This window comes from Salvelinus alpinus, chromosome 12 (genome assembly GCF_045679555.1).
Source record: "Salvelinus alpinus chromosome 12, SLU_Salpinus.1, whole genome shotgun sequence".
In the NCBI taxonomy this organism is placed as follows: Eukaryota; Metazoa; Chordata; class Actinopteri; order Salmoniformes; family Salmonidae; genus Salvelinus; species Salvelinus alpinus.
In genome coordinates, this window is record NC_092097.1 from 7090458 (window position 1) to 7116526 (window position 26069).

At 44.9% G+C, this 26069-nt stretch overlaps 1 protein-coding gene across 3 annotated transcripts in view; it reads left to right on the forward strand.

Annotated features, from left to right (window-relative positions):
* The window catches only part of LOC139535405 (metabotropic glutamate receptor 4-like), a 332761-nt gene that overhangs the window by 174887 nt on the left and 131805 nt on the right, over window positions 1-26069 (forward strand). For all 3 annotated transcript variants that reach the window (XM_071334772.1, XM_071334769.1, XM_071334770.1), the window contains exon 3: window positions 22138-22354. In XM_071334772.1, the coding sequence (XP_071190873.1) occupies window positions 22138-22354 (217 nt within the window). The remainder of the gene's footprint in view (window positions 1-22137; window positions 22355-26069) is intronic.

The window sequence follows — 26069 nt, forward strand, 5'->3', positions numbered from 1 at the left end:
GAAGTTCAAGATGACGGTCAATCACCCTCGGTCTGGGGCTCCATGCAAGATCTCACCTCGTGGGGCATCAATGATCATGAGGAAGTTGAGGGATCAGCCCAGAACTACACGGCAGGACCTGGTCAATGACCTGAAGAGAGCTGGGACCACCGTTTCAAAGAAAACCATTAGTAACACACTACGCCGTCATGGATTAAAATCCTGCAGCGCACGCAAGGTCCCCCTGCTCAAGCCAGCGCATGTCCAGGCCCGTCTGAAGTTTGCCAATGACCATCTGGATGATCCAGAGGAGGAATGGGAGAAGGTCATGTGGTCTGATGAGACAAAAATAGAGCTTTTTGGTCTAAACTCCACTCGCCGTGTTTGGAGGAAGAAGAAGGATGAGTACAACCCCAAGAACACCATCCCAACCATGAAGCATGGAGGTGGAAACATAATTATTTGGGGATGCTTTTCTGCAAAGGGGACAGGACGACTGCACCGTATTGAGGGGAGGATGGATGGGGCCATGTATCGCGAGATCTTGGCCAACAACCTCCTTCCCTCAGTAAGAGCATTGAAGATGGGTCGTGGCTGGGTCTTCCAGCATGACAACGACCCAAAAACACTGCCAGGGCAACTAAGGAGTGGCTCCGTAAGAAGCATCTCAAGGTCCTGGAGTGGCCTAGCCAGTCTCCAGACCTGAACCCAAAAGAATATCTTTGGAGGGAGCTGAAAGTCCGTATTGCCCAGCGACAGCCCCGAAACCTGAAGGATCTGGAGAAGGTCTGTATGGAGGAGTGGGCCAAAATCCCTGCTGCAGTGTGTGCAAACCTGGTCAAGAACTACAGGAAACGTATGATCTCTGTAATTGCAAACAAAGGTTTCTGTACCAAATATTAAGTTCTGCTTTTCTGATGTATCAAATACTTATGTCATGCAATAAAATGCAAATTAATTACTTAAAAATCATACAATGTGATTTTCTGGATTTTTGTTTTAGATTCCGTCTCTCATAGTTGAAGTGTACCTATGATAATAATTACAGACCTCTACATGCTTTGTAAGTAGGAAAACCTGCAAAATCGGCAGTGTATCAAATACTTGTTCTCCCCACTGTATATATTTTTTCTTCTTAAAAACTCAACTTCAAAACACTCTCCTGCAACCTACCTCACCAAATGTGGTGCGGATCTGTTTTTTTTTTTCTCCTCAAAGGTATTATTCACCTCGTATCCGAAATCTACAACAGAAGCTAGCCAGAAGTTAGCCAGCTCACAAGCTAACGTGAGTAGTTCAGCTAACCACAGCTAGCGCTTATCAGCTATCCTTTAGCTCGGAAAACTATTGCCAGTTTTGTACAACGCGACTCAGACCAGAGCATACCAGACCTATTTTCTCTCCATATCCCCGGATTTTTACCGCAAGCTCTGGACATTTACACCTGGATCTTGCAGCTAACTAGCTGCTATCCGAGTAACTATTGGCTAACATCAATTCCGGAGCAAACACCAATTATCCCGGAGCTAGCCAGCTGAAGAGTTCCATCAGCCACTCCTGGGCTACAATCACCTATCCGGACCCGTTTTACTGCCGATGCGGAGCCCCACCGGGCCTTCACGACTGGGATACCGACGTTATCTGCCCGAGGGAGTTATTCAACTGGCCCCTCCATCGCGACGTAACCTGAACGCCCATATGCTAACTGCGGCCCGCTAATCGTTAGCTGTCTTGAGCATATCGGCTGCTATCTGAACAGGTCTATCGAACAATCTTACGCCGCGGGCTAGCTTAGTGGAGGCCTCACTGCTCCATCTACGGCTGCCCCCTGGACACTATGATCACTTGGCTACATAGCTGATGCTTGCTTGACTGTCCATTAATTCACGGTACTCCATTCCGTTTATTTGTGTTTTATCTGTCGGCTCTGTGCTTTAACTCAGGATCTGTGTGTAGTTAATCCGACCCTCTCTGCCTAGCCGTCGCCATTTTTACCTGCTGCTGCTGTGTTAACTGACTAGCTGCTGTTATCTCACCTGTTGTTTTAGCTAGCTCTCCCAATCAAGACCTGCAATCACTTTATGCCTTATTGTATGTCTCCCTCAAATATCAATATGCCTTGCATACTGTTGTTCAGGCTAGTTATCATTGTTTTGGTTTGCAATGGACCCCGTAGTTCCACTCTCCGTACCTCCGATACCTCCTTTGTCCCACCCCCCACACATGCGGTGACCTCACCCATTGAGACCAGCATGTCCAGAGATACAACCTCTCTTATCATCACCCAGTGCCTGGGCTTGCCTCCGCTGTACCCACGCCCCACCATACCCCTGTCTGCACATTATGCCCAGAATCTATTCTACCACGCCCATAAATCTGCTCCTTTTATTCTTTGTCCCCAACGCTCTAGGCGACCAGTTTTGATAGCCTTTAGCCGCACCCTCATCCTACTACTCCTCTGTTCCTCGGGTGATGTGGAGGTAAACCCAGGCCCTGCATGTCCCCAGTCACCCTCATTTGCTGACTTCTGTGATCGAAAAAGCCTTGGCCTCATGCATGTCAACATCAGAAGCCTCCTCCCTAAGTTTGCCTTACTCACCGCTTTAGCACACTCTGCCAACCCTGATGTCCTTGCCGTGTCCGAATCCTGGCTTAGGAAGGCCACCAAAAATTCTGAGAGTTCCATACCCAACTATAACACTTTCCGTCAAGATAGAACTGCCAAAGGGGGAGGAGTTGCAATCTACTGCAGAGATAGCCTGCAAAGTTCTGTCATACTTTCCAGGTCTATGCCCAAACAGTTCGAACTTCTAATTTTAAAAATTAATCTCTCCAGAAATAAGTCTCTCACTGTTGCCGCCTGCTACCGACCCCCCTCAGCTCCCAGCTGTGCCCTGGACACCATCTGTGAATTGATCGCTCCCCATCTAGCTTCAGAGTTTGTTCTGTTAGGTGACCTAAACTGGGATATGCTTAACACCCCGGCAGTCCTACAATCCAAGCTTGATGCCCTCAATCTCACACAAATCATCAAGGAACCCACCAGGTACAACCCTAAATCCGTAAACATGGGCACCCTAATAGACATTATCCTGACCAACCTGCCCTCCAAATACACCTCTGCTGTCTTCAATCAAGATCTCAGTGATCACTGCCTCATTGCCTGTATCCGCCACGGGTCCGCGGTCAAACGACCACCCCTCATCACTGTCAAACGCTCCCTAAAACACTTCTGCGAGCAGGCCTTTCTAATCGACCTGGCCCGGGTACCCTGGAAGGATATTGACCTCATCCCGTCAGTTGAGGATGCCTGGTCATTCTTTAAATGTTACTTCCTCACCATATTAGACAAGCATGCTCCGTTCAAAAAATGCAGAACCAAGAACAGATATAGCCCTTGGTTCACTCCAGACCTGACTGCCCTCGACCAGCACAAAAACATCCTGTGGCGAACTGCAATAGCATCGAAGAGCCCCCGCGATATGCAACTGTTCAGGGAAGTCAGGAACCAATACACGCAGTCAGTCAGGAAAGCAAAGGCCAGCTTTGCAAGCAGAAATTTGCATCCTGTAGCTCTAACTCCAAAAAGTTCTGGGATACTGTAAAGTCCATGGAGAACAAGAGCACCTCCTCCCAGCTGCCCACTGCACTGAGGCTAGGTAACACGGTCACCACCGATAAATCCGTGATAATCGAAGACTTCAACAAGCATTTCTCAATGGCTGGCCATGCCTTCCTCCTGGCGACTCCAACCTTGGCCAACAGCCCCGCCCCCTCCGCTGCTACTCGCCCAAGCCTCCCCAGCTTCTCCTTTACCCAAATCCAGATAGCAGATGTTCTGAAAGAGCTGGAAAACCTGGACCCATACAAATCAGCTGGGCTTGACAATCTGGACCCCCTATTTCTGAAACTGTCCGCCGCCATTGTCGCACCCCCTATCACCAGCCTGTTCAACCTCTCCTTCGTATCATCTGAGATCCCCAAGGATTGGAAAGCTGCCGCGGTCATCCCCCTCTTCAAAGGGGGAGACACCCTGGACCCAAACTGTTACAGACCTATATCCATCCTGCCCTGCCTATCTAAGGTCTTCGAAAGCCAAGTCAACAAACAGATCACTGACCATCTCGAATCCCACCGTACCTTCTCCGCTGTGCAATCCGGTTTCCGAGCCGGTCATGGGTGCACCTCAGCCACGCTCAAGGTACTAAACGATATCATAACCGCCATCGATAAAAGACATTACTGTGCAGCCGTCTTCATCGACCTGGCCAAGGCTTTCGACTCTGTCAATCACCATATTCTTATCGGCAGACTCAGTAGCCTCGGTTTTTCTAATGACTGCCTTGCCTGGTTCACCAACTACTTTGCAGACAGAGTTCAGTGTGTCAAATCGGAGGGCATGTTGTCCGGTCCTCTGGCAGTCTCTATGGGGGTACCACAGGGTTCAATTCTCGGGCCGACTCTTTTCTCTGTATACATCAATGATGTTGCTCTTGCTGCGGGCGATTCCCTGATCCACCTCTACGCAGACGACACCATTCTATATACTTCCGGCCCTTCCTTGGACACTGTACTATCTAACCTCCAAACGAGCTTCAATGCCATACAACACTCCTTCCGTGGCCTCCAACTGCTCTTAAACGCTAGTAAAACCAAATGCATGCTTTTCAACCGTTCGCTGCCTGCACCCGCACGCCCGACTAGCATCACCACCCTGGACGGTTCCGACCTAGAATATGTGGACATCTATAAGTACCTAGGTGTCTGGCTAGACTGCAAACTCTCCTTCCAGACTCATATCAAACATCTCCAATCCAAAATCAAAGCAAGAATCGGCTTTCTATTCCGCAACAAAGCCTCCTTCACTCACGCCGCCAAACTTACCCTAGTAAAACTGACTATCCTACCGATCCTCGACTTCGGCGATGTCATCTACAAAATAGCTTCCAATACTCTACTCAGCAAACTGGATGCAGTTTATCACAGTGCCATTCGTTTTGTTACTAAAGCACCTTATACGACCCACCACTGCGACCTGTATGCCCTAGTCGGCTGGCCCTCGCTACATGTTCGTCGTCAGACCCACTGGCTCCAGGTCATCTACAAGGCTATGCTAGGTAAAGTGCCGCCTTATCTCAGTTCACTGGTCACGATGGCTACACCCACCCGCAACACGCGCTCCAGCAGGTGTATCTCACTGATCATCCCTAAAGCCAAAACCTCATTTGGACGCCTTTCCTTCCAGTTCTCTGCTGCCTGCGACTGGAACGAATTGCAAAAATCTCTGAAGTTGGAGACTTTTATCTCCCTCAACAACTTTAAAAATCTGCTATCCGAGCAGCTAACCGATCGCTGCAGCTGTACATAGTCCATCTGTAAACTACCCACCCAATTTACCTACCTCACCCCCCATACTGCTTTTATTTATTTACTTTTCTGCTCTTTTGCACACCAGTATCTCTTCTTGCACATGATCATCTGATGATTTATCACTCCAGTGTTAATCTGCTAAATTGTAATTATTCGATTTATTGCCTACCTCATGCCTTTTGCACACATTGTATATAGATTCTCTTTTTTTTTCTACCATGTTATTGACTTGTTTATTGTTTACTCCATGTGTAACTCTGTGTTGTCTGTTCACACTGCTATGCTTTATCTTGGCCAGGTCGCAGTTGCAAATTAGAACTTGTTCTCAACTAGCCTACCTGGTTAAATAAAGGTGAAATAATTTTTTTTTAAAAAGATGTGGGTTGGCGTCTATTTTTTTTAAATATACACCATCAAAAAGTAATCCGTTATTAATTTGTTTAGGCAGGTACTAAGAAACATTATAAGACTAATAAAATGTATTTTCTAAATAATAGAATAACGTATTTTGAGTTGAATTAGGCCTTATGATACAGCTCTGTGCAGCCATGGCTGCGCCATCCAAATTAAATCAATAGTTTGTCATTTTGTTCATTAAACAGACAAGACAAGACCTACCCGATCACAGTCAACAGACATATATTTTAATGTAAGAATATAATGGAATATAAAATAAATCCTATTTTTCCTACACAACTTGTCACAGGAATGTGTGGAACCAATATCATAAAAAAGTGTTATTTCGAAACAGAGCCCAAGCCTATGTTTTGTTTGATCCACGTTTCATCTCCTTCCTACCCTCACTCCACTTTGTTAGGGACCAGGCATAGGGTCTTATCTGCAACATGATACCAATAGAAAACAATAGCAATCCTGTCTTCAAAAGCATGTGTCTCGTGTCAATATTTCACAACCTCTGCGGGCTTTTGGAGTTGCCTATACGCGATCGAGCAAAATACTACGTCTACTCTTGATTTAGGCTACATTATTGCATGCTAGATGTTTCTGATCAGTGATCGATGACCAAACACATAGATTAGCTCTGCCGCCACCACTTATTTGTACAACTAGAAACCAATCAAACAAATAGCCTATAGCCTACAGACGGAGATTCGGTGAAACAAAATCACATTGATTGATTATCAGAGTCAGTGAAGTCACAGGCTTTTGGTCGGGAGTAGGCCTAGGCTACTGACTGCGAGTGAAGAGCAAAATAATCCACTTGTTAAACTACATAACATGGCAAAATGTTCAAATAAGTGAGCCAACTAGACAAGATGATCATGAGCAACACTCACCTCAACTTAGCTAACATTTCCCCAGCCTAATTCTAAATACTGACCTATATTGTATGCTCATACAAATGAGGCAATTACTGTTGTTGTGATGTGACTTTCATTAATGTGAAGACTGCTATTTATTGAATAATTACCTACTATGTTTAATTATTACTCTATTATTAAATTAATCATGTAACAATTAACTCATTAGCAATTTGGGGCACCACGGGATTTGGAGCACAACGCCGCATTATCCTTGGATATCTGCAAGAACCCTAACCTAAGTGATGAATCGGCGATACACAAATTGGCTTAATTATTTACTAACTAACTAAATCATCACACAGAATACGTAAACACACATAGCATAGGTTATTGATTACATACATAATACAATGAAAACAGGTCCTTAGTGGACTAACCTTTTGATTACGCAATGGAAAGGGGAGGGGTATGTAAGAAGAAGGAGAGACAAAGAGTCAACTTCTCGTACATACATTTGGGAGCTATGCTCACGGGAATATGAATACTTTGCACATGAACGACCGATCATTCGGAAAAGGAATGCAATATATATTTACATGTAGATGTCTGTCTCTGTCATCTCTCTGGTGAAACCACTCGATACGTCTATGGGAAGTGGTTTGATGTAAGTCTCTGGTTGTTCACCAGAGGTCACAATGTCCTTATTAGTAGTAGGTTTCTTTTGTTCTGGAGTGTCTGTTAGCATAGATACTTTGGGTGTACCACACAGTGTTCAGAGGGATCTGTCTTCCCTCTCATCTTTGGTCAAACGTTCTAGACTACTTTACACGCACAGCTGCAGATGGTGCATGTTTTGGTCTGGTTTACAAAGTTTCTCACCATTTCAACGTGTGGACCACGGCTTCACGTTCTCTGGTCTCATTGGTTGATTATTCAGGGTACAGCTAGGACCACTTTACATGCCAGCAGCAACCCGGCATGTTTTGGTCTCATGTAAATTTTGTGAACAAGTCCTTTTGAGCACTCTGGTATTAGGGGCGTTCCAACACGCCGACACAATGTCTGTGCTCATGTGGGCATGGTTACTGACTGGAATGTGTACACCCTCAGAGATACAGTTATTTAGTTATACCATCCTTAATGATATCACAAAATAATAATCACTTGACAGAATTGTTCTTTAAATCCACACCGACCATTTCCCATTTTGGACGTTGGAGTTTTGGCAGCAAAGTCTCTCTGTGTAACAAAGTATTTTCACCTCTCGATACATCGGGGCAAGAGAAAGAAAGTTTACGACCGGCTGTTAAGTCATAAAACCAGCCCAACTCCCCCCTCTGGTGGGAGAGAGGGGGGTCTGGCTATCTGTCAGCCATGTGCCGAGCTGATCTGGCACCTTTGATCGTCACCTAGGAGAGCGAGTCATGACACTGTATATTACTTTATATTGATACAATTGCTCAGAGAAAACGATTTTGTTTAACAAGTCATTTTTTTTTCTCTCAAAAAGGTAGAGGTCAATTATTGACACCCCTGTTTTCAATACCTTTCAATACCTCACCTCGTGAGGAAAATGGCACTGATCCTTTTTTCTAAAATGTTTTATGAGATTGGAGAACACATTGGGAGTGATCTTAGTCCATACAGAATCTTTCCAGATCCTTGGCATCCTTCATCTGCGCTGTACTCTTCAATTCAAACCATAGGTTTTCGATGGTGTTCAAGTCCGGAGACTGAGATGGCCATTGCAAAAATGTTGATTTTGTGGCCAAATAGCAAATTCTGTGAATTTTGATGTGCGCTTGGGGTTATTGTCTTGCTGGAAGATCCACTTGCGGCCAAGTTTCATCTTCCTGGCAGAGACAACCAGGTGTTTGGCTGAAATGTCCTGGTACTGGGTAAAGTTCATGATGTCGTTGACCTTAACAAGGGCCCGAGGGCCAATGGAAGCAAAATAGCCCCATAACATCAAATATCCCCCACCATATGGGGCTATGTGATGAATATGCATCTTTCTTTTGACGCAAAACCCACCACTGGTGTGTGTGGCCAAAGAGCTCTATTTTTATGCCATCTGACCAAAGCACCGGTTCCAATCCATGTGCCCTTTAGCAAACTCCAGGCCTTTAAATTTGTTGTATGACATGATAACAGAGCTCTTTGGCCATGCACACCAGTGGTGGGATTGGCATCGAACTGAGAATGCATAAGCAGAAAATAACACCATACCTACTGTGATGGGGGGGGGTGAAATCGACACAGTTACATGTTGCAATATTATTTTTGGACAATGTTATAGCGAAGTTTCGGGAAAAATATATACATAAACTATATACACTGCTCAAAAAAATAAAGGGAACACTTAAACAACACAATGTAACTCCAAGTCAATCACACTTCTGTGAAATCAAACTGTCCACTTAGGAAGCAACACTGATTGACAATAAATTTCACATGCTGTTGTGCAAATGGAATAGACAAAAGGTGGAAATTATAGGCAATTAGCAAGACACCCCCAAAAAAGGAGTGATTCTGCAGGTGGTGACCACAGACCACTTCTCAGTTCCTATGCTTCCTGGCTGATGTTTTGGTCACTTTTGAATGCTGGCGGTGCTCTCACTCTAGTGGTAGCATGAGACGGAGTCTACAACCCACACAAGTGGCTCAGGTAGTGCAGCTCATCCAGGATGGCACATCAATGCGAGCTGTGGCAAAAAGGTTTGCTGTGTCTGTCAGCGTAGTGTCCAGAGCATGGAGGCGCTACCAGGAGACAGGCCAGTACATCAGGAGACTTGGAGGAGGCCGTAGGAGGGCAACAACCCAGCAGCAGGACCGCTACCTCCGCCTTTGTGCAAGGAGGTGCACTGCCAGAGCCCTGCAAAATGACCTCCAGCAGGCCACAAATGTGCATGTGTCTGCTCAAACGGTCAGAAACAGACTCCATGAGGGTGGTATGAGGGCCCGACGTCCACAGGTGGGGGTTGTGCTTACAGCCCAGCACCGTGCAGGACGTTTGGCATTTGCCAGAGAACACCAAGATTGGCAAATTCGCCGCTGGCGCCCTGTGCTCTTCACAGATGAAAGCAGGTTCACACTGAGCACATGAGCACATGTGACAGACGTGACAGAGTCTGGAGACGCCGTGGAGAATGTTCTGCTGCCTGCAACATCCTCCAGCATGACCGGTTTGGCGGTGGGTCAGTCATGGTGTGGGGTGGCATTTCTTTGTGGGGCCGCACAGCCCTCCATGTGCTCGCCAGAGGTAGCCTGACTGCCATTAGGTACCGAGATGAGATCCTCAGACCCCTTGTGAGACCATATGCTGACACATGCACATTTGTGGCCTGCTGGAGTTCATTTTGCAGGGCTCTGGCAGTGCACCTCCTTGCACAAAGGCGGAGGTAGCGGTCCTGCTGCTGGGTTGTTGCCCTCCTACGGCCTCTTCCACGTCTCCTGATGTACTGGCCTGTCTCCTGGTAGCGCCTCCATGCTCTGGACACTACGCTGACAGACACAGCAAACCTTTTTGCCACAGCTCGCATTGATGTGCCATCCTGGATGAACTGCACTACCTGAGCCACTTGTGTGGGTTGTAGACTCCGTCTCATGCTACCACTAGAGTGAGAGCACCGCCAGCATTCAAAAGTGACCAAAACATCAGCCAGGAAGCATAGGAATTGAGAAGTGGTCTGTGGTCACCACCTGCAGAATCACTCCTTTTTTGGGGGTGTCTTGCTAATTGCCTATAATTTCCACCTTTTGTCTATTCCATTTGCACAACAGCATGTGAAATTTATTGTCAATCAGTGTTGCTTCCTAAGTGGACAGTTTGATTTCATAGAAGTGTGATTGACTTGGAGTTACATTGTGTTGTTTAAGTGTTCCCTTTATTTTTTTGAGCAGTGTATATATTTTTGTTTTGTTACTGTTGGTAGCTAGCACTAGTCGGCTGTACCTGCGCCAAAACTCTGGTATTTTTCATCCTATAGCTTGTTCTCCATTTTCTTTTTAATTAGTGAGCCAACATGTTTTCAGCACTTTTATTTTGCTGACTTATGAAACACGTTTTCGCATGCTCTCGCCTGTCTCTGCAGCAGACATATAGCAGACATATGTTTGGAAAATCAAATCACAATAAAATCGCAGTATTGAATCGCTATACGTATAGAATCGTAAGAATTGCAATATATATCGTACCAGCCCTTAAGTATCGTGATAATATTGTATCGTGAGGTCCCAGGCAATTCCCTGCTCTAATACCTACTGTAAAATGTGGAGGTGGGTCTTTGATGTTATGGAGCTATTTTGCTTCCACTGGTCCTGGGGCCTTTGTTAAGGTCAACGTCATCATTAACTTTACCCAGTACCAGGACATTTTAAGTTCCAAGATGTAATGTCACGTGCACAAGTACAGTGAAATGCCTTTCTTGCAAGCTCTAAACCCAGCAATGCAGTAATCAATAACAATACAACAAATAACATAAGGTAGAACAAAAACACACAAATAAAAATACGAAATAACATGAGAAGGTGAGTAAGCATACTATATACAGGGTCAGTCAGTTCCAGCACCATATTTACAATGTGCAGGGATAATGGAGTGATAGAGGTAGCTATGTATAGGGGTAAGGTGACTAAGCATAAAGATATATGATAAACAGAGTAGCTGCGTCATATATGATAATTGTATGTGAGTGGTGTGCGTGTGTGTAGAGTCAGTATAAATGTATGTGCACATTATGTGTGTGAGGAAATGATGAAGTGTTTGCGATGGCGTGTCAGTGTGCTTGAGTGTCTACTGTGCCTTCAGAAAGAATTTGCACTCCTCGACTTTTCCCACATTTTGTGTTACAGCCTGAATTTAAATTGGTTTAAATTGAGATTATGTGTCACTCTCCTACACTCTTAGAAAAAAGGATTCCATTTTTTTTTCCCGACTGTACACATAGGAGAGCACTCTTTGGTTTCAGGTAGAACACTTTTGGGTTCTACCTGGAACCAAAAAGGGTTCTTCAATGGGTTCTCTATGGAGACAGCCGAAGAACCCTTTTAGGTTCTAGATGGCACCTTTTTTTCTAAGAGTGTACACACACACACAATACCACAATGTCAAAGTGGAAATATGTTCTTAGAAATCTTTACAAATGAATTAAAAATGAAAAGCTATAATGCCTTGAGTCGGTAAGTATTCAACCCCTTTGTCATGGAAAGCCTAAATAAGCTCAGGAGTAAATATTAGCTTAACAGGTCACATAATAAGTTGTAGGGGCTCACTCTGTGTGCAATAATAATGTTTATGTCACGCGGAGCGGAACAGGTGAACCCAAGAGCAGACTCAGACGAGGAGACAGGGATGAGGTAACCAAGGTATTTATTGAAACACAGGGGGAACATTGAGTGCAGGCCAGGGGAAGCTCAGGTGGGTTGCAGAAAACCAGGTGCTGAGGCTGAGGCTGAAGCGAGAGGTGTTAGGACAGGGTGAGCAAGTCCGGAGGGGAATCATAGGGAGCCGTAGAGTGGGGGATCCAGGACAGAGTAGCAGGAATGACGAGACGTAGGACTGGAGACAGGGACCAGAGTCAGAGCGGCAGAATTGTAGCGGAGAGGAAAACAGCGTCAGGCACAACAGGATCTTAACAGGAACAAACGGCTAGAAACGTAGACTGACTGAGCAGAGATTACGATCTGGCAGCGTGGAAGCGGCAGGACTGAGTATTTGTAGAGGTCTTGGTTATGGAACAGGTTGCAGCTGGTGGGGATCTGCTCTGACTCCAGAACACCTGTCTCTGCCCACACACACACACACACAGAGACGGAGAGAGAACTGGGGGAGTGGCGGCAGGTCAAGGAGACATCGGGTGAGCACTAGAGGGAGTGGCAGGAGTAGATGTGACAGTTTAACATGATCTTTGAATGACTACCTCATCTCTGTACCCCACACATACAATTATCTGTAAGATCCCTCAGTCGAGAAGTGAAATTCAAACACAGATTCAACCATAAAGACCACAGAGTTTTTGCAGTGCCTCAAAGAAGGGCCCCATTGGTAGATGGTTAAATTAAAAAAGCAGACATTGAATATCTCTTTGAGCATGGTGAAGTTATTAAATATACTTTGGATGGTGTATCAATACACCCAGTCTCTACAAAGATACAGGCATTTTTCCTAACTCAGTTGCCGGAGAAGAAGGAAACCAATCAGGGATTTCATCGTGGGCCTAATTAATTTAATTAAAATTTACTGATTTCCATATGTAAAATCTTTGAAATTGTTGCATGTTGCGTTTATATTTTTGTTCAGCTGTTCAGGAGGCTGTTGGTGTTAGACTTGATGTACCCGTGCCGCAGAGAGAACACTCTATGGCATGGGTGGCTGAAGTCTAACGATTTTCCGGGCTTTCCTTTCACACCGCCTGATTTAGAGGTCCTGGATGACAGATGATGATGTTGAGGGAGAGGTTGGTGTTCTGGCACAACACTGCCAGGTCACGGACCTCCTCTCTGTAAGCTGTCTCATCGTCGTAGGTGATCAGGCCTACCACCGCCGTGTCGTCAGCAAATTTGAAGAGTGTACAGGGAGTACAAGAGTGGACTAAGCACATACCCCTGCAGTTCCCCCACGGGGTCGACCCATCAGGAAGTCGAGGATCCAGTTACAGAGGGAGATGTTCAGTCCCAGGCTCCTAAGCTTGGTGGCAAGCTTGGAGTGGACGATGGTGTTGAACACTGAGCTGTAGTCAAGGAACTGCATTCTCACATAGGTATTCCTCTCATTTTAGCCAAAAACCTGGTTGCTTCTGACGGGAGTGTGAAACTTGGTTGCAAGTGGACGTGCCATCAAGACAATAACCCCGAGCAAACATCAAAATCCACAAAGAAATGGTTAATTGGCCATCTCAGTCCAGCTGCCCCTCACCTCCACTGGATGCCACATAAAAGGGGATTTTCAGACTAATGGGTAAATGTGAACGCATCACATTTAGAATGATGCTGCACAATAAGTGCATGCCTACTTAAGGTTTGGATGACTCTGTTTGCATCTCATTTAATCTAAGGACATTTACACATTTTATAATTAAATGTCTTTATTTCATAGGGCAATATTTGAATTGTAAATTAGACATTTGAGAATGGGACATGAGTTTGATAACCAGAGAAGGTCCCGATGGAATAGCTAAAGCCCTCTCCCCAAATATGTGCTTTAGTCTGTAGTCTAATCTGTATTATTGTAGAAAAAATAATTAGTGACAATTAATTCCAATTATGTGTCAAGATTGCCTTGTAATTTCAGTGTAATTCAACAAAAACAAAGCACAGGGGAGAGGCCTTGCAAGGTAATTGCTCTTTGTATTAGCTAATAAACATTAGTGTTAAACACGTTTTTCGGGATCATTATTGGGAGGGTGATTTACTAGTCATTAATTGACAAAGTGAGTTTTGTCTCTGCTGATGAGCAGTTCTCTAACATATGTAGTACAACAGGAGGGATAGGAAATAATCACTCAGCAAACACATTGCACGGATTCTCCAATAACAGCATGCGATGAATACCGTTTATTTAAAGAACCTAATTCACACTGGTTATTGATGCATGGTTTTTTGTGTCCCATAAATGGTAATGTTTTCAGTAACAGATTAATAGGGCTGAAATTCTTCTTCTTACAGAGATCCTGCTATTTCTGGAGGTGTTATTTAGTGGCTGTGCAGTCACAGTAATAATAACGCTCGGAAGTAAATGTGTATCAGCTCTGCATATGTTCGCTTTCACACTTTGTGTGTGAAGTGACGTCAGAGAGCTTAGCCAGGTTGATAAAAACAGAGTAAAAAAAAACACATGATGGTTTAGTCACTCAATAACTGTCTTTCAGCTTTAACTAAGTGTGATCACTTTTTACCCAACCTCATTAATATTTCAAAAAGTGCGTGATAAAATGCAGACGTGAATTTCAAGTTCTTGACTTGCTAATTGTGCTTACAGTTCTTAACTCCTTATCTCAAGTATTCAATTACAATTTGGATTCTACCAACATAAGACAGTCTAATGCAGGGTTCCCCAACTCGCGGCCCGCGAGCCAGATATGGCCCGCCAGCAATATTATTTGGCCCCCCAAATGAATTATGAATATTTTATTCAAAAACAAAATATATCTAATAATAAAAAATCTCAGACCCGAGATGCAAAAACTCCAACATGCAATTTCCCAAGAAGGAAGTAACCCTTACCTAAATAATGCAAAAGTTACATTTTAACCTCATTCATGAGGAGAGAGAATGCAGGAGACAGTCAACTAATAAAGCAGGCAGCAGACCATTTTGTGGTGCTTAGACATAAAGCTGCAACCGCAGCGCAATCAATAGGAGGTGAGCAGCGCCTGGTGCTGAAAATATATCTAACCTGTTATGCAAGTGTTGCACTGAAACATATTGAGAAAACATATACCAGTTGAGTAATTCATTCAACAGTTATTCACTTTAATTTGACTTTACAAATAACAAGAGAGCTTAACTGAGTCTTTCTTCCGAGCCTAGGCCTATATAAAATAAAATAACTAACTGGCTGAGGTAGGCTATGAGGCTTAACAGCATCTTTCACAAAAAAAAATGTCCTAATATAAGCATTTTTTTTTAAATTAGGCCTATTTACAATTGCAACTGGCCAAAACGGTAGCATCCTACATAAAACAATAATTTAAAGAAAAAATGGCAGTATCTGAACGTTTGTATCGGGATAGCCTGCTCCTGTAACTGTCACGTCCTGACCATAGTGCTTATGTGTTTTGCTTGTTTTAGTGTTGGTCAGGACGTGAGCTGGGTGGGCATTCTATGTTGTGTGTCTAGTTTGTCTGTTTCTGTGTTCAGCCTAATATGGTTCTCAATCAGAGGCAGCTGTCAATCGTTGTCCCTGATTGAGAATCATATATAGGTGGCTTGTTTTGTGTTGGGATTTTGTGGGTGGCTGTTTCCTGTGTCAGTGTTTGTGCCACACGGGACTGTGACGGTTAGTTTGTTTTGTTATTTTGTAATTGTATATTGTTTTCATGTTCATTAAATCATGGAAACTTACCACGCTGTACATTGGTCCTCCGATCCTTCTCGCCTCTCCTCGTCCGATGAGGAAGACGACTTAGACTGCCGTTACAGAACCACCCACCAAACCCGGACCAAGCAGCGTGGCAACGGGCAGCAGCGACAGCAGCAGCGGTACCAGGAGGAATGGACATGAGAGGAAATTCTAGACGGTAAAGGACCCTGGGCAGAGCCAGAGGAGTGTCGCCGCCCCAAAGCGGAGCTGGAGGCAGCAAAAGCAGAGAGGCGGCATTATGAGGCCCTAGCAAGGCAGAGCGGCTGGAAGCCCGAGAGGCTCACCCAAACATTTCTTGGGGGGGGGGGGGGGGCTAAAGGGGAGTGTGGCGAAGTCAGGTAGGAGACCTGCGCCAACTGCCCGTGCTTACCGTGGAGTGAGAGGGCGTCGTACTGGTCAGACACCGTGTTATGCGGTGGCGCGCACGGTGTCCCCAGTACGCGTGCTTAGCCCAGTGCGGGCTATTCCACCTCGCCGCACTGGTAGGGTTAGGTTGGGCATCGAGCCGGGTGTCATGAAGCCGGCCCAACGCATCTGGTCTCCAGTGCGTCTCCTCGGGCCGGCGTACATGGCACCAGCCTTACAAATGGTGTCCCCGGTTCGCCAGCATAGCCCAGTGCGGGCTATTCCACCTCGCCGCACTGGCAGGGCTACGGGGACCATTCAACCAGGTAAGGTTGGGCAGGCTCGGTGCTCACGAGCTCGTGTACTCCTTCACGGTCCGGTATATCCGGCGCCACCTTCCCGCCCCAGCCCAGTACCATCAGTGCCTACACCACGCACCAGGCTTCCAGTGCGTCTCCAGAGCCCTGTTCCTCCTCCACGCACTCTCCCTGTGGTGCGTGTCACCAGCCCAGTACCTCCAGTTCCGGCACCACGCACTAAGCCTCCTGTGCGTCTCCAGAGCCCTGTACGCACTGTTCCTGCTCCCCGCACTAGCCTTGAGGTGCGTGTCTCCAGTCCGGTACCACCAGTTCCGGCACCACGCACCAGGACTACTGTGCGCCTCAGCAGGTCAGAGTCGGTCGTCTGACCAGCGCAGTCTGAGCTGCTTGCCTGCCCAGCGCCGTCTGAGCTGCCTGCCTGCCCAGCGCCATCTGAGCCATCCGTCTGCCCAGCGCCATCTGAGCCATCCGTCTGCCCAGCGCCATCAGAGCCGCCCGTCTGTCCCGAGCCGTCAGAGCCGCCCGTCTGTCCCGAGCCATTAGAGCCGCCAGCCAGTCAGGAGCCGCCAGAGCCGCCAGCCAGTCAGGAGCCGCCAGAGCCGCCAGCCAGTCAGGAGCCGCCAGAGCCGCCAGCCAGTCAGGAGCCGCCAGAGCCGCCAGCCAGTCAGGAGCCGCCAGAGCCGCCAGCCAGTCAGGAGCCGCCAGAGCCGCCAACCAGTCAGGAGCCGCCAGAGCCGCCAACCAGTCAGGAGCCGCCAGAGCCGCCAGCCAGTCATGAGCCGCCCTCCAGTCAGGAGCCGCCCTCCAGTCAGGAGCCGCCCTCCAGTCAGGAGCCGCCCTCCAGTCAGGAGCCGCCCTCCAGTCAGGAGCCGCCCTCCAGTCAGGAGCCGCCCTCCAGTCAGGAGCCGCCCTCCAGTCATGAGCTGCCACTCAGTCATGAGCTGCCACTCAGTCATGAGCTGCCACTGAGTCCGGAGTTGCCCTTCTGTCCGGAGTTGCCCCTCTGTCCGGAGTTGCCCCTCTTTCCTGAGCTACCTCTCTGTCCTGAGCTACCTCTCTGTCCTGAGCTGTCTCCTAAATCTAGGGGGGACCTTTGTGAAGGTTCCTAGACCAGGGTCGGGGGCGAGGGTCGCCACTCAAAGGACGCTAAGGAGGGGGACAAAGACAATGGTGGTGTCCTCGTCCTGCGCCGGAGCCGCCACCGCGGACAGATGCCCACCCAGACCCTCCCCTTGAGTTTTAGGGGTGCGTTCGGAGTCCGCACCTCAGGAGGGGGGTACTGTCACGTCCTGACCATAGTGCTTATGTGTTTTGCTTGTTTTAGTGTTGTTCAGGACGTGAGCTGGGTGGGCATTCTATGTTGTGTGTCTAGTTTGTCTGTTTCTGTGTTCAGCCTAATATGGTTCTCAGAGGCAGCTGTCAATCGTTGTCCCTGATTGAGAATCATATATAGGTGGCTTGTTTTGTGTTGATTTTGTGGGTGGTTGTTTCCTGTGTCAGTGTTTGTGCCACACGGGACTGTGACGGTTAGTTTGTTTTGTTATTTTGTAATTGTATATTGTTTTCATGTTCATTAAATCATGGAAACTTACCACGCTGTACATTGGTCCTCCGATCCTTCTCGCCTCTCCTCGTCCGATGAGGAGGACGACTTAGACTGCCGTTACAGTAACGACAGAACAAACAGAAAATACTGTCAGCTTAAGACCTAAATATCCCTGGATAAGCACTCACAATAATATTAGTATTTAATAATTAGTCATATAGGCCACTAAGTTACTTACTCAATGGGAAAAGTTGCATTTCCCCTCGGACACAATCTTGTGGATGTCCGGTGAGATGGATGTGATATTGATGCACAAGCAGTCCTCAATTGACGTATGTGAAAGCCAGTTCCTGTCGTGAAGCTATACTGCGTTCATAGAGGAAAATGAGGACTCGCAGGTGTAAGTCATTCATTTTTAACCACCTAAAATACAAGTTTGTTCATTGTACTTTATTCCTCACATAAGGACTTGGCACTCCTTAGTGCATCCCTGATGGCTTGATGTCTGGAATTCAATCAACTCCGTTTGAATTGCGGCCTCATCACGCGAGGGTATTGTTTTCTTAGCAAGGGAGGAGAATCTTCCACCTGGGCGGACTGTGAGAGGATCACGTACTAACGCAACGATATCCTTGGGCATGCTGTAGTCTTCAAATCATGTGGAGAAGTTGCCTGGTCCCTCTGCCTGTCGTTCTTCAGTGTGCTGAAGTGCAGTAGCCTTCCAGATGACAAGTCCAAATTGAGCAACTCAAGCTTCCTAGTAAAGGGCCTCAAGTTTCTCCACCATGTCCACAACTTTTTTTCCTCTTCCTTGTAACTGCAGATTTAACTCGTTTAAGTGATAGAATTTGTCAGCCCGAAAAGCTGTGTGTGTAACACTTCAATGTTTCTGCGTCGGGCATCTGTCTGTGGCGGGAAAGTCATTTTGAAAGTTCCCATGCTTCGGTTCACAATGAAGTCTGAGATTTAATTATTTGCAAACGGCAACATTTTCATTGCAAATAAGACCCACTGGCTTGGCATTGGGAAAATAAGGTAATATGAACACATACCTCTCTGTACATTCTTCCCTGAAACTTCGATTTTCATTACCCACCTTTGTTTTGATGCTTTTTGAGAGCGACATTTTCTCTTGCTATCAAGCGAATTATTCTGAAATAATGTTGATGTTAAAAACAATAGTGTAGCCAACAGTAGGCTACATAGACCTGTTTTTCCCCACCAATCAATGCACAGAGAAATAGACAAAAATAATAACTGAATAGAGACATGTTGAATTTATGAGCATAATCAGATCGAAATGATTGTTATTATCACTGAGTACTAATCAGATGTGTTAAACATTTTGTTTAATTTGTTGTGTAGGCCAATTAATTGTGCTAATATTATATACTAATTATGTTCTGGCTCACCAACTATTAGCTCAGAAAAAATTTGACCCAAGGCCAAACTTACTGTAGTTGACGAACCCTGGTCTAATGCTTCAGAGTGCGAGAACTTAGCAGGAATGGCATCCAAAGGAAAATATGGTTAACAATAGTAATACACAATAATCACCCTTTCAAATCTGTTGCCAGTTTTTAACACCGAAGACCCCATCAACTCAATACCTACTTGGCCTATACAGACACATCTTGGCTTATTTGGGAGGGATTACAACACTTTCAAATGTTTTCAGCATCTCAAATGAGATATTCCTGAATAGAGAATTTGAAGTAGCTAAGTGCTTTTAATGGTTACATTTAAATGTTCAATGTTATGTCTATGTCGTTGACCTAGTCTTGTTAAATGTTTTTAGAATGTATAGTTTCCAATCACAGTCCCTGCAAGGCAATCTCACTGCCATTAACAGACATTTTAAGTGTATTAAACCTGCTGTGCCTTAATTTTGTAGGTGTACTCTATAACAATTATATGTGGATTCTATGGATACAAATGCATTTCTTAGAGAGAGATTTCTTAGAACATGAATTACTCTTATCTAATTTCGCTGGTTTAATAATTTGTGACCATTAGCTTTCTTGCTTTACTATACTGTATGTTGGTAAGACATAATAGTAAGTAACAAACAGTAGGCTTGTGCTGCCGATCAGGACATTGGCTTCCTCCGGTCTGTGGAAGAAAAGCTGTTTCATTCACTAATTAGCTGTCCTCCTTTAATTACAACAACATCACAGGCAGTCAACCGCCTAGCGCGAGGTTAATAGCAACCAACAAAGCATTAGAAACATTTAAAATGGATCCCTGTTCTTAGGCCTGGAACTAACTCTACTCGGCACCCTACAGACGCCATACAATTCAGCTGAGAATACTGCTGGCACCCTAAGTAGCAATTCTGTATCTGCTCATACAATTAGTATGTACTGGGTAAAGGCATAATTCAACTATCTAGTGTGAAACATTTCCCTTTCCCTTGTTTTTTGGTGAACCCTTTATTGATGCTAACTACTACCTACAGTAGCAGTGAAGTGTTTCAACTATCAACTCTACTTCCTGACTCTACCCACATCCAGTACAGTACTGTGGGCAACACAGGTCTCTTATTGCGTACTTCATTGCAAGACCACTACTACAACAGAGAAATAGGGCCAAAGCATTTTTTGGTTCGTGCTGGAGCACTTCAGGGACTCTGCCCTCTAATCGGTCTCTTTGGATACTTTTCAAACAGGACTGGCTGTGGTGTGTGATGGCCAACACCATCGACCTACTGTAGCTACTGCACTACAGGCTACCAAACAGGCAAATAAAGAGAGAGGGAAAAAAAGAGGAGTACGTTTTCTTCACTGCACTGTGCAGTAGCTTTTTACCCACCCGTATGACATCTTACTTTATCTGAGCATAGATTTAAAGGGTTATCCAAATGCTGATATGTATTTGTGCATTTTCATGTGCTGCTGCATACAGATAAAGAACAGTAACATCCACTGACCAGGGCCATAGCTAAATTACAGCTCAGTGTTGTCCGATGCACCGATTGCATGTGTCAGGCTTTTATTAAAGGGTGTAATTAGTGCTGAACTGGTGTCATAACAAATTGTCTCATTGTTTTTATAAAGTGCGGTAGGGAAATGTGTGTCAAAAAAATGATGATTGAAATGAAATGTTGTTATTTATAGAACTCTAATAACAGTGATTTGATGAAAATCACCGGTAATTGTGTTTCCAGAATGGCCCATAGGGCACCCTCACGCGCTGTTTCTGCAGCGCGTGAGGAATGTGCCAGGACTTTATAGAGTCTTTGGTATGACTCGACCGGGGATCGAAACCCCAAACCTTCTAATCTCAGGACGGACACTGACGACAAGGCCACTGAACTAACAATGCTAGTCGTCTTGGAATTCATCTTCCACTCAACATTGGTAAAACATGATGAGGATCCCGAAAGGACGTGGTGCCAACAGATAGGGAGACACAATACTGAGTCGGTGACTCAGTCCAATGGCTGCCCAGATAGGTTTGATATGGGTCTGTGGTGGGTGTTAACTTGGCAGAGGGATGGTAATGGGTCAGATTGAGTGTGCCTCTGAGCTTGCTGCCCATGATAATGAACCACTTAGCTGTGGATGAGATGGAAAGCTGGATCCAGCGGGAAATCAGAGCTGTTTTTAGTATCCGGGTTCCCTTCCCCTAGTGTCACAACCACAAAAATAGCACGATAAGTCATCAATCACTGGACACACTTTATCACACCCAGAAAAACAGCTCTGCCAGTTGCACTGTATATCAATATAGGACACATTGAGATATTTTCATGAGCACATTTTTAGATGCATCCGAAACTCATAGGATACCTTAGTCAGCTGTAAATAAACAGTGAAAACAAAGTACTACAAAATGTTAGATGAATGAATAAATGAATGGATATGACTACTCAGGACCAGAAAATCTGCACTGAATGAATGAGCATGTATATGAAAAGCCTCTCATACAGTGTTATTGCCATTGGCTTCATCCCCCTGCTTGTGTGCGGGTTGCCGATCCCCGTGCAGAAGCCTGACACGCTCATCTTCTCGCTGAGTAATCCCCCACCCCCCCCAGTTGTCTAAAGGAGACACCCTGCGGTGCACGGTACAAGCCAGCCAAGCTGGCAGGATGAAATAATGTTTCATGTCCCCTAAGACTGATTGCTGATGAGCTCTCCCTCTGTCCCCACCCCCTTCCTGCTATGATGTCTTTGCCTCTTCTCCATCTTAACTCATCCCTTCTTCCCTCTCTCCCCTCTCTCCTCAGATCCCCCAGGTGAGTTATGCCTCCACGGCACCGGAGCTGAGCGACAACACACGTTACGACTTTTTCTCACGCGTGGTGCCCCCAGACACCTACCAGGCACAGGCCATGGTGGATATCGTCAAGGCCATGCACTGGAACTTTGTCTCCACCGTGGCGTCCGAGGGGAACTATGGAGAGAGCGGTGTGGATGCCTTCATACATAAGGCTCGAGAGGACGGTGAGTGGGTTCTCTGTGGTTTCCTTCTGTTCATTCATCATTCCTCTTGCCATATGATCTGAAGATGACTCAATAGAAGATGGCCCCTAGTGGTACAACTGACCTATTTTCCCTGGGTTTGTCTTCTGTACGTATAAAATCCATATAAATTCCACCCAAAACAACAACTTGCACAAATACATTAACAGATCAAGGATAATACAGTAGTGTTTCTCAAAAACATTTGAATATGTAACGGCAGATTTCCTCCTCTTCGTCTGAAGAGGAGGTGTAGCAGGGATCGGACCAAGACGCAGCGCAGTCCATTTTTTAATAATAAACAACTGAACAAGACACAAAACAAAATAACAAAAGTGAATCTAACCGAAACAGTCCTATCTGGTGCAATGAACACAAAGACAGAAGACAACCACCCACAAAACCCAACAGGCTACCTAAATATGGTTCCCAATCAGAGACAATGACAAACACCTGCCTCTGATTGAGAACCATATTAGGGCAAACAACAAAGCCAACATAGAAACACAACATATAGATAACCCACCCAACTCACGCCCTGACCACACTAAAACAAAGACAAAAATAAAGGTCAGAACGTGTGTCAAGTTTTGACCTCTTTCTTGTGCAATTCCCCACTTGAAAAGGACAGTCCCTCCACATGAAGATTTTAACTGGATTTCACTCAATAAACAGCCATGGAATCAGTTGTTTGTCTTTTATTTACCATTCTTTGGTTGGCAGTAAACAGGTGAAAAACCTCAAAAAAGAGATGACAAATACAAGTTACTATTTGAGTTGACAGCCCAATGAAATACAAACTTATCCACATTCACCCCAGATAAACACATTTCTGCTACCATAAAACACAAGGTTTCCACTTTTAAGCAAATGTTTCCCAAAATAGAAACCCACCATTTTTAATCAAATGAGCAGAATCTGTATATTTATCTAAATTTGCATTTTAGCCAAATACATTCAAAATATTTTTAGTAGTAAAAAATTACATTTATTTTCTAATCAGTAGTTTTAAACAGACAAATCTTTCATTTTTTAGCCAAAGATTTTTTAGACTATACATTTGTTACTGAATTAAGAACTTGGTTTACTAAGATTTCTACAAAGTTTAAATTACTTTTAACCATTTCAAACAAGTTCTTTGTCAACAATGAATTTGGCTCTTCTTACTTTTCCTTTATACCCCACAAACAACATTTGAAGTTATAAATACCACTGCAAAAGTCAAGAGTTAAGAGTCTGTGTTTTCCAGAGTATCATTAGCAGTGCACTGCTTAAGTCAGTATAGTCAAGCATGGCCAATATGGCGCTTACCGGCTGTCTTTCACAGTTTTGTGGAGGGCTTGGACTTGCACAGTCACCTTGATCACAAAGATGAAGTTTCCTTGGTCTTGTGGTGTTATAAATGCTCCTTTCACTGCGGTCTAAAGACAACAGCAGAGCCAGGTGCTGGCACGCCCTGATTGCCTGGAAGATTTGTTCCACCTGGTTCACCACTGATTGAAGGAGGAGGAGTTTCACCACTGAGGAGCTCCCAGGCAGTTTGTCAGCACAACGTGACAGAATATGTGTGAATCTATCTTCAGATATGGAATATACGCTATATACAGTTGAAGTCGGAAGTTAACATACACTTAGGTTGGAGTCATTAAAACTCATTTTTCAACCACTGCACAAATTTCTTGTTAACAAACTATAGTTTTGGCAAGTCGGTTAGGACATCTACTTTGTGCATGACACAAGTAATTTTTCCAAACAATTGTTTACAGATTATTTCACTTATAATTCACTGTATCACAATTCCAGTGGGTCAGAAGTTCACATATACTAAGTTGACTGTGCCTTTAAACAGCTTGGAAAATTCCAGAATATGATGTCATGGCTTTAGAGGCTTCTGATAGATAAGCTTCTGATAATTGACATCATTTGAGTCAATTGGAGGTGTACCTGTGGATGTATTTTAAGGCGTACCATCAAACTCAGTGCCTCTTTGCTTGACATCATGGGAAAATCAAAAGAAATCAGCCAAGACCTCAACATTTTTTTGGTTCATAGAGCCAAGTCTGGTTCATCCTTTGGAGCAATTTCCAAATGCCTGAAGGTACCACGTTCATCTGTATAAACAATAGTACACAAGTATAAACACCATGGGACCATGCAGCCGTCATACCGCTCAGGAAGTAGATGTGTTCTGTCTCCTAGAGATGAACGTCGTTTGGTGCGAAAAGTGCAAATCGATCCCAGAACAACAGCAAAGGACTTTGTCGAGATGCTGGAGGAAACAGGTACAAAAGTATCTATATCCACAGTAAAACGAGTCCTATCTTGACATAACCTGAAAGGCCACTCAGCAAGGAAGAAGCCACTGTTCCACAGCCGCCATAAATAAGTCAGACTACGGTTTGCAACTGCACACGGGGACAAAGATCGTACTTTTTGAAGAAATGCCCTCTGGTCTGATGAAACAAAAATAGAACTGTTTGGCCATAATGACCATCGTTATGTTTGGAGGAAAAAGGGGGAGGCTTGCAAGCCAAAGAACACCCTCCCAACCGTGAAGCATGGGGGTGGCAGCATCATGTTGTGGGGGTGCTTTGCTGCAGGAGGGACTGGTGCAATTCACAAAATAGATGGCATCATGAGGTAGGAAAATGATGTGTATATATTGAAGCAACATCTCAAGATATCAGTCAGGAAGTTAAAGGTTGGTCGCAAATGGGTCTTCCAAATGGACAATGACCCCAAGCATACTTCCAAAGTTGTGGCAAAATGGCTTAAGGACAACAAAGTCAAGGTATTGGAGTGGCCATCACAAAGCCATGACTTCAATCCTATAGAACATTTGTGGGCAGAACTGAAAAAGCATGTGCAAGCAAGGAGGCCTACAAACCTGACTCAGTTACACCAGCTCTGTCAGGAAGAATGGGCCAAAATTCATCGAACTTATTGTGGGAAGCTTGTGGAAGGCTACCTGAAACGTTTGACCCATGTAACGGCGTTCCTCCTCCTCTTCATCCGAAGAGGAGGAGCAGGGATTAAACCAAAATGCAGCGTTGCGATTTGACATGATTTATTTAAGTAAAGACGACAAAACACGAACTTCACTTGAATCTAAACAAAACAACAAACGGAGTAGACAAACCTGAACGTAAGAACTTACATGTGAGTCGAAGAACGCACGAACAGGAAAAATGACTACATAAAACGAAACGAACAAACAAACCGAAAACAAACCGAAAACAGTCCCGTATGGTGCAACATAGACACAGACACAGGAGACAACCACCCACGACAAACAATGTGAAAACACCTACCTTAATATGATTCTCAATCAGAGGAGATGAAAACCACCTGCCTCTAATTGAGAACCATATTAGGTACCCAAACCAACATAGAAACAGAAAACATAGACTGCCCACCCAAACTCACGTCCTGACCAGCTAACACATAAAACAACTAACAGAAAACAGGTCAGGAACGTGACAACCCAACTTAATCAATTTAAAGGCAATGCTACCAAATACTAATTGAGTGTATGTAAACTTCTGACAAACTGGGAGTGTGATGAAAGAAATTAAACCTGAAATAAATAATTATCTCTATTATTATTCTGACATTTCACATTCTTAAAATAAAGTGGTGATCCTAACTGGCCTAAAACAGGAAATTTTTATTAGGATTAAATGTCAGGAATTGTGAA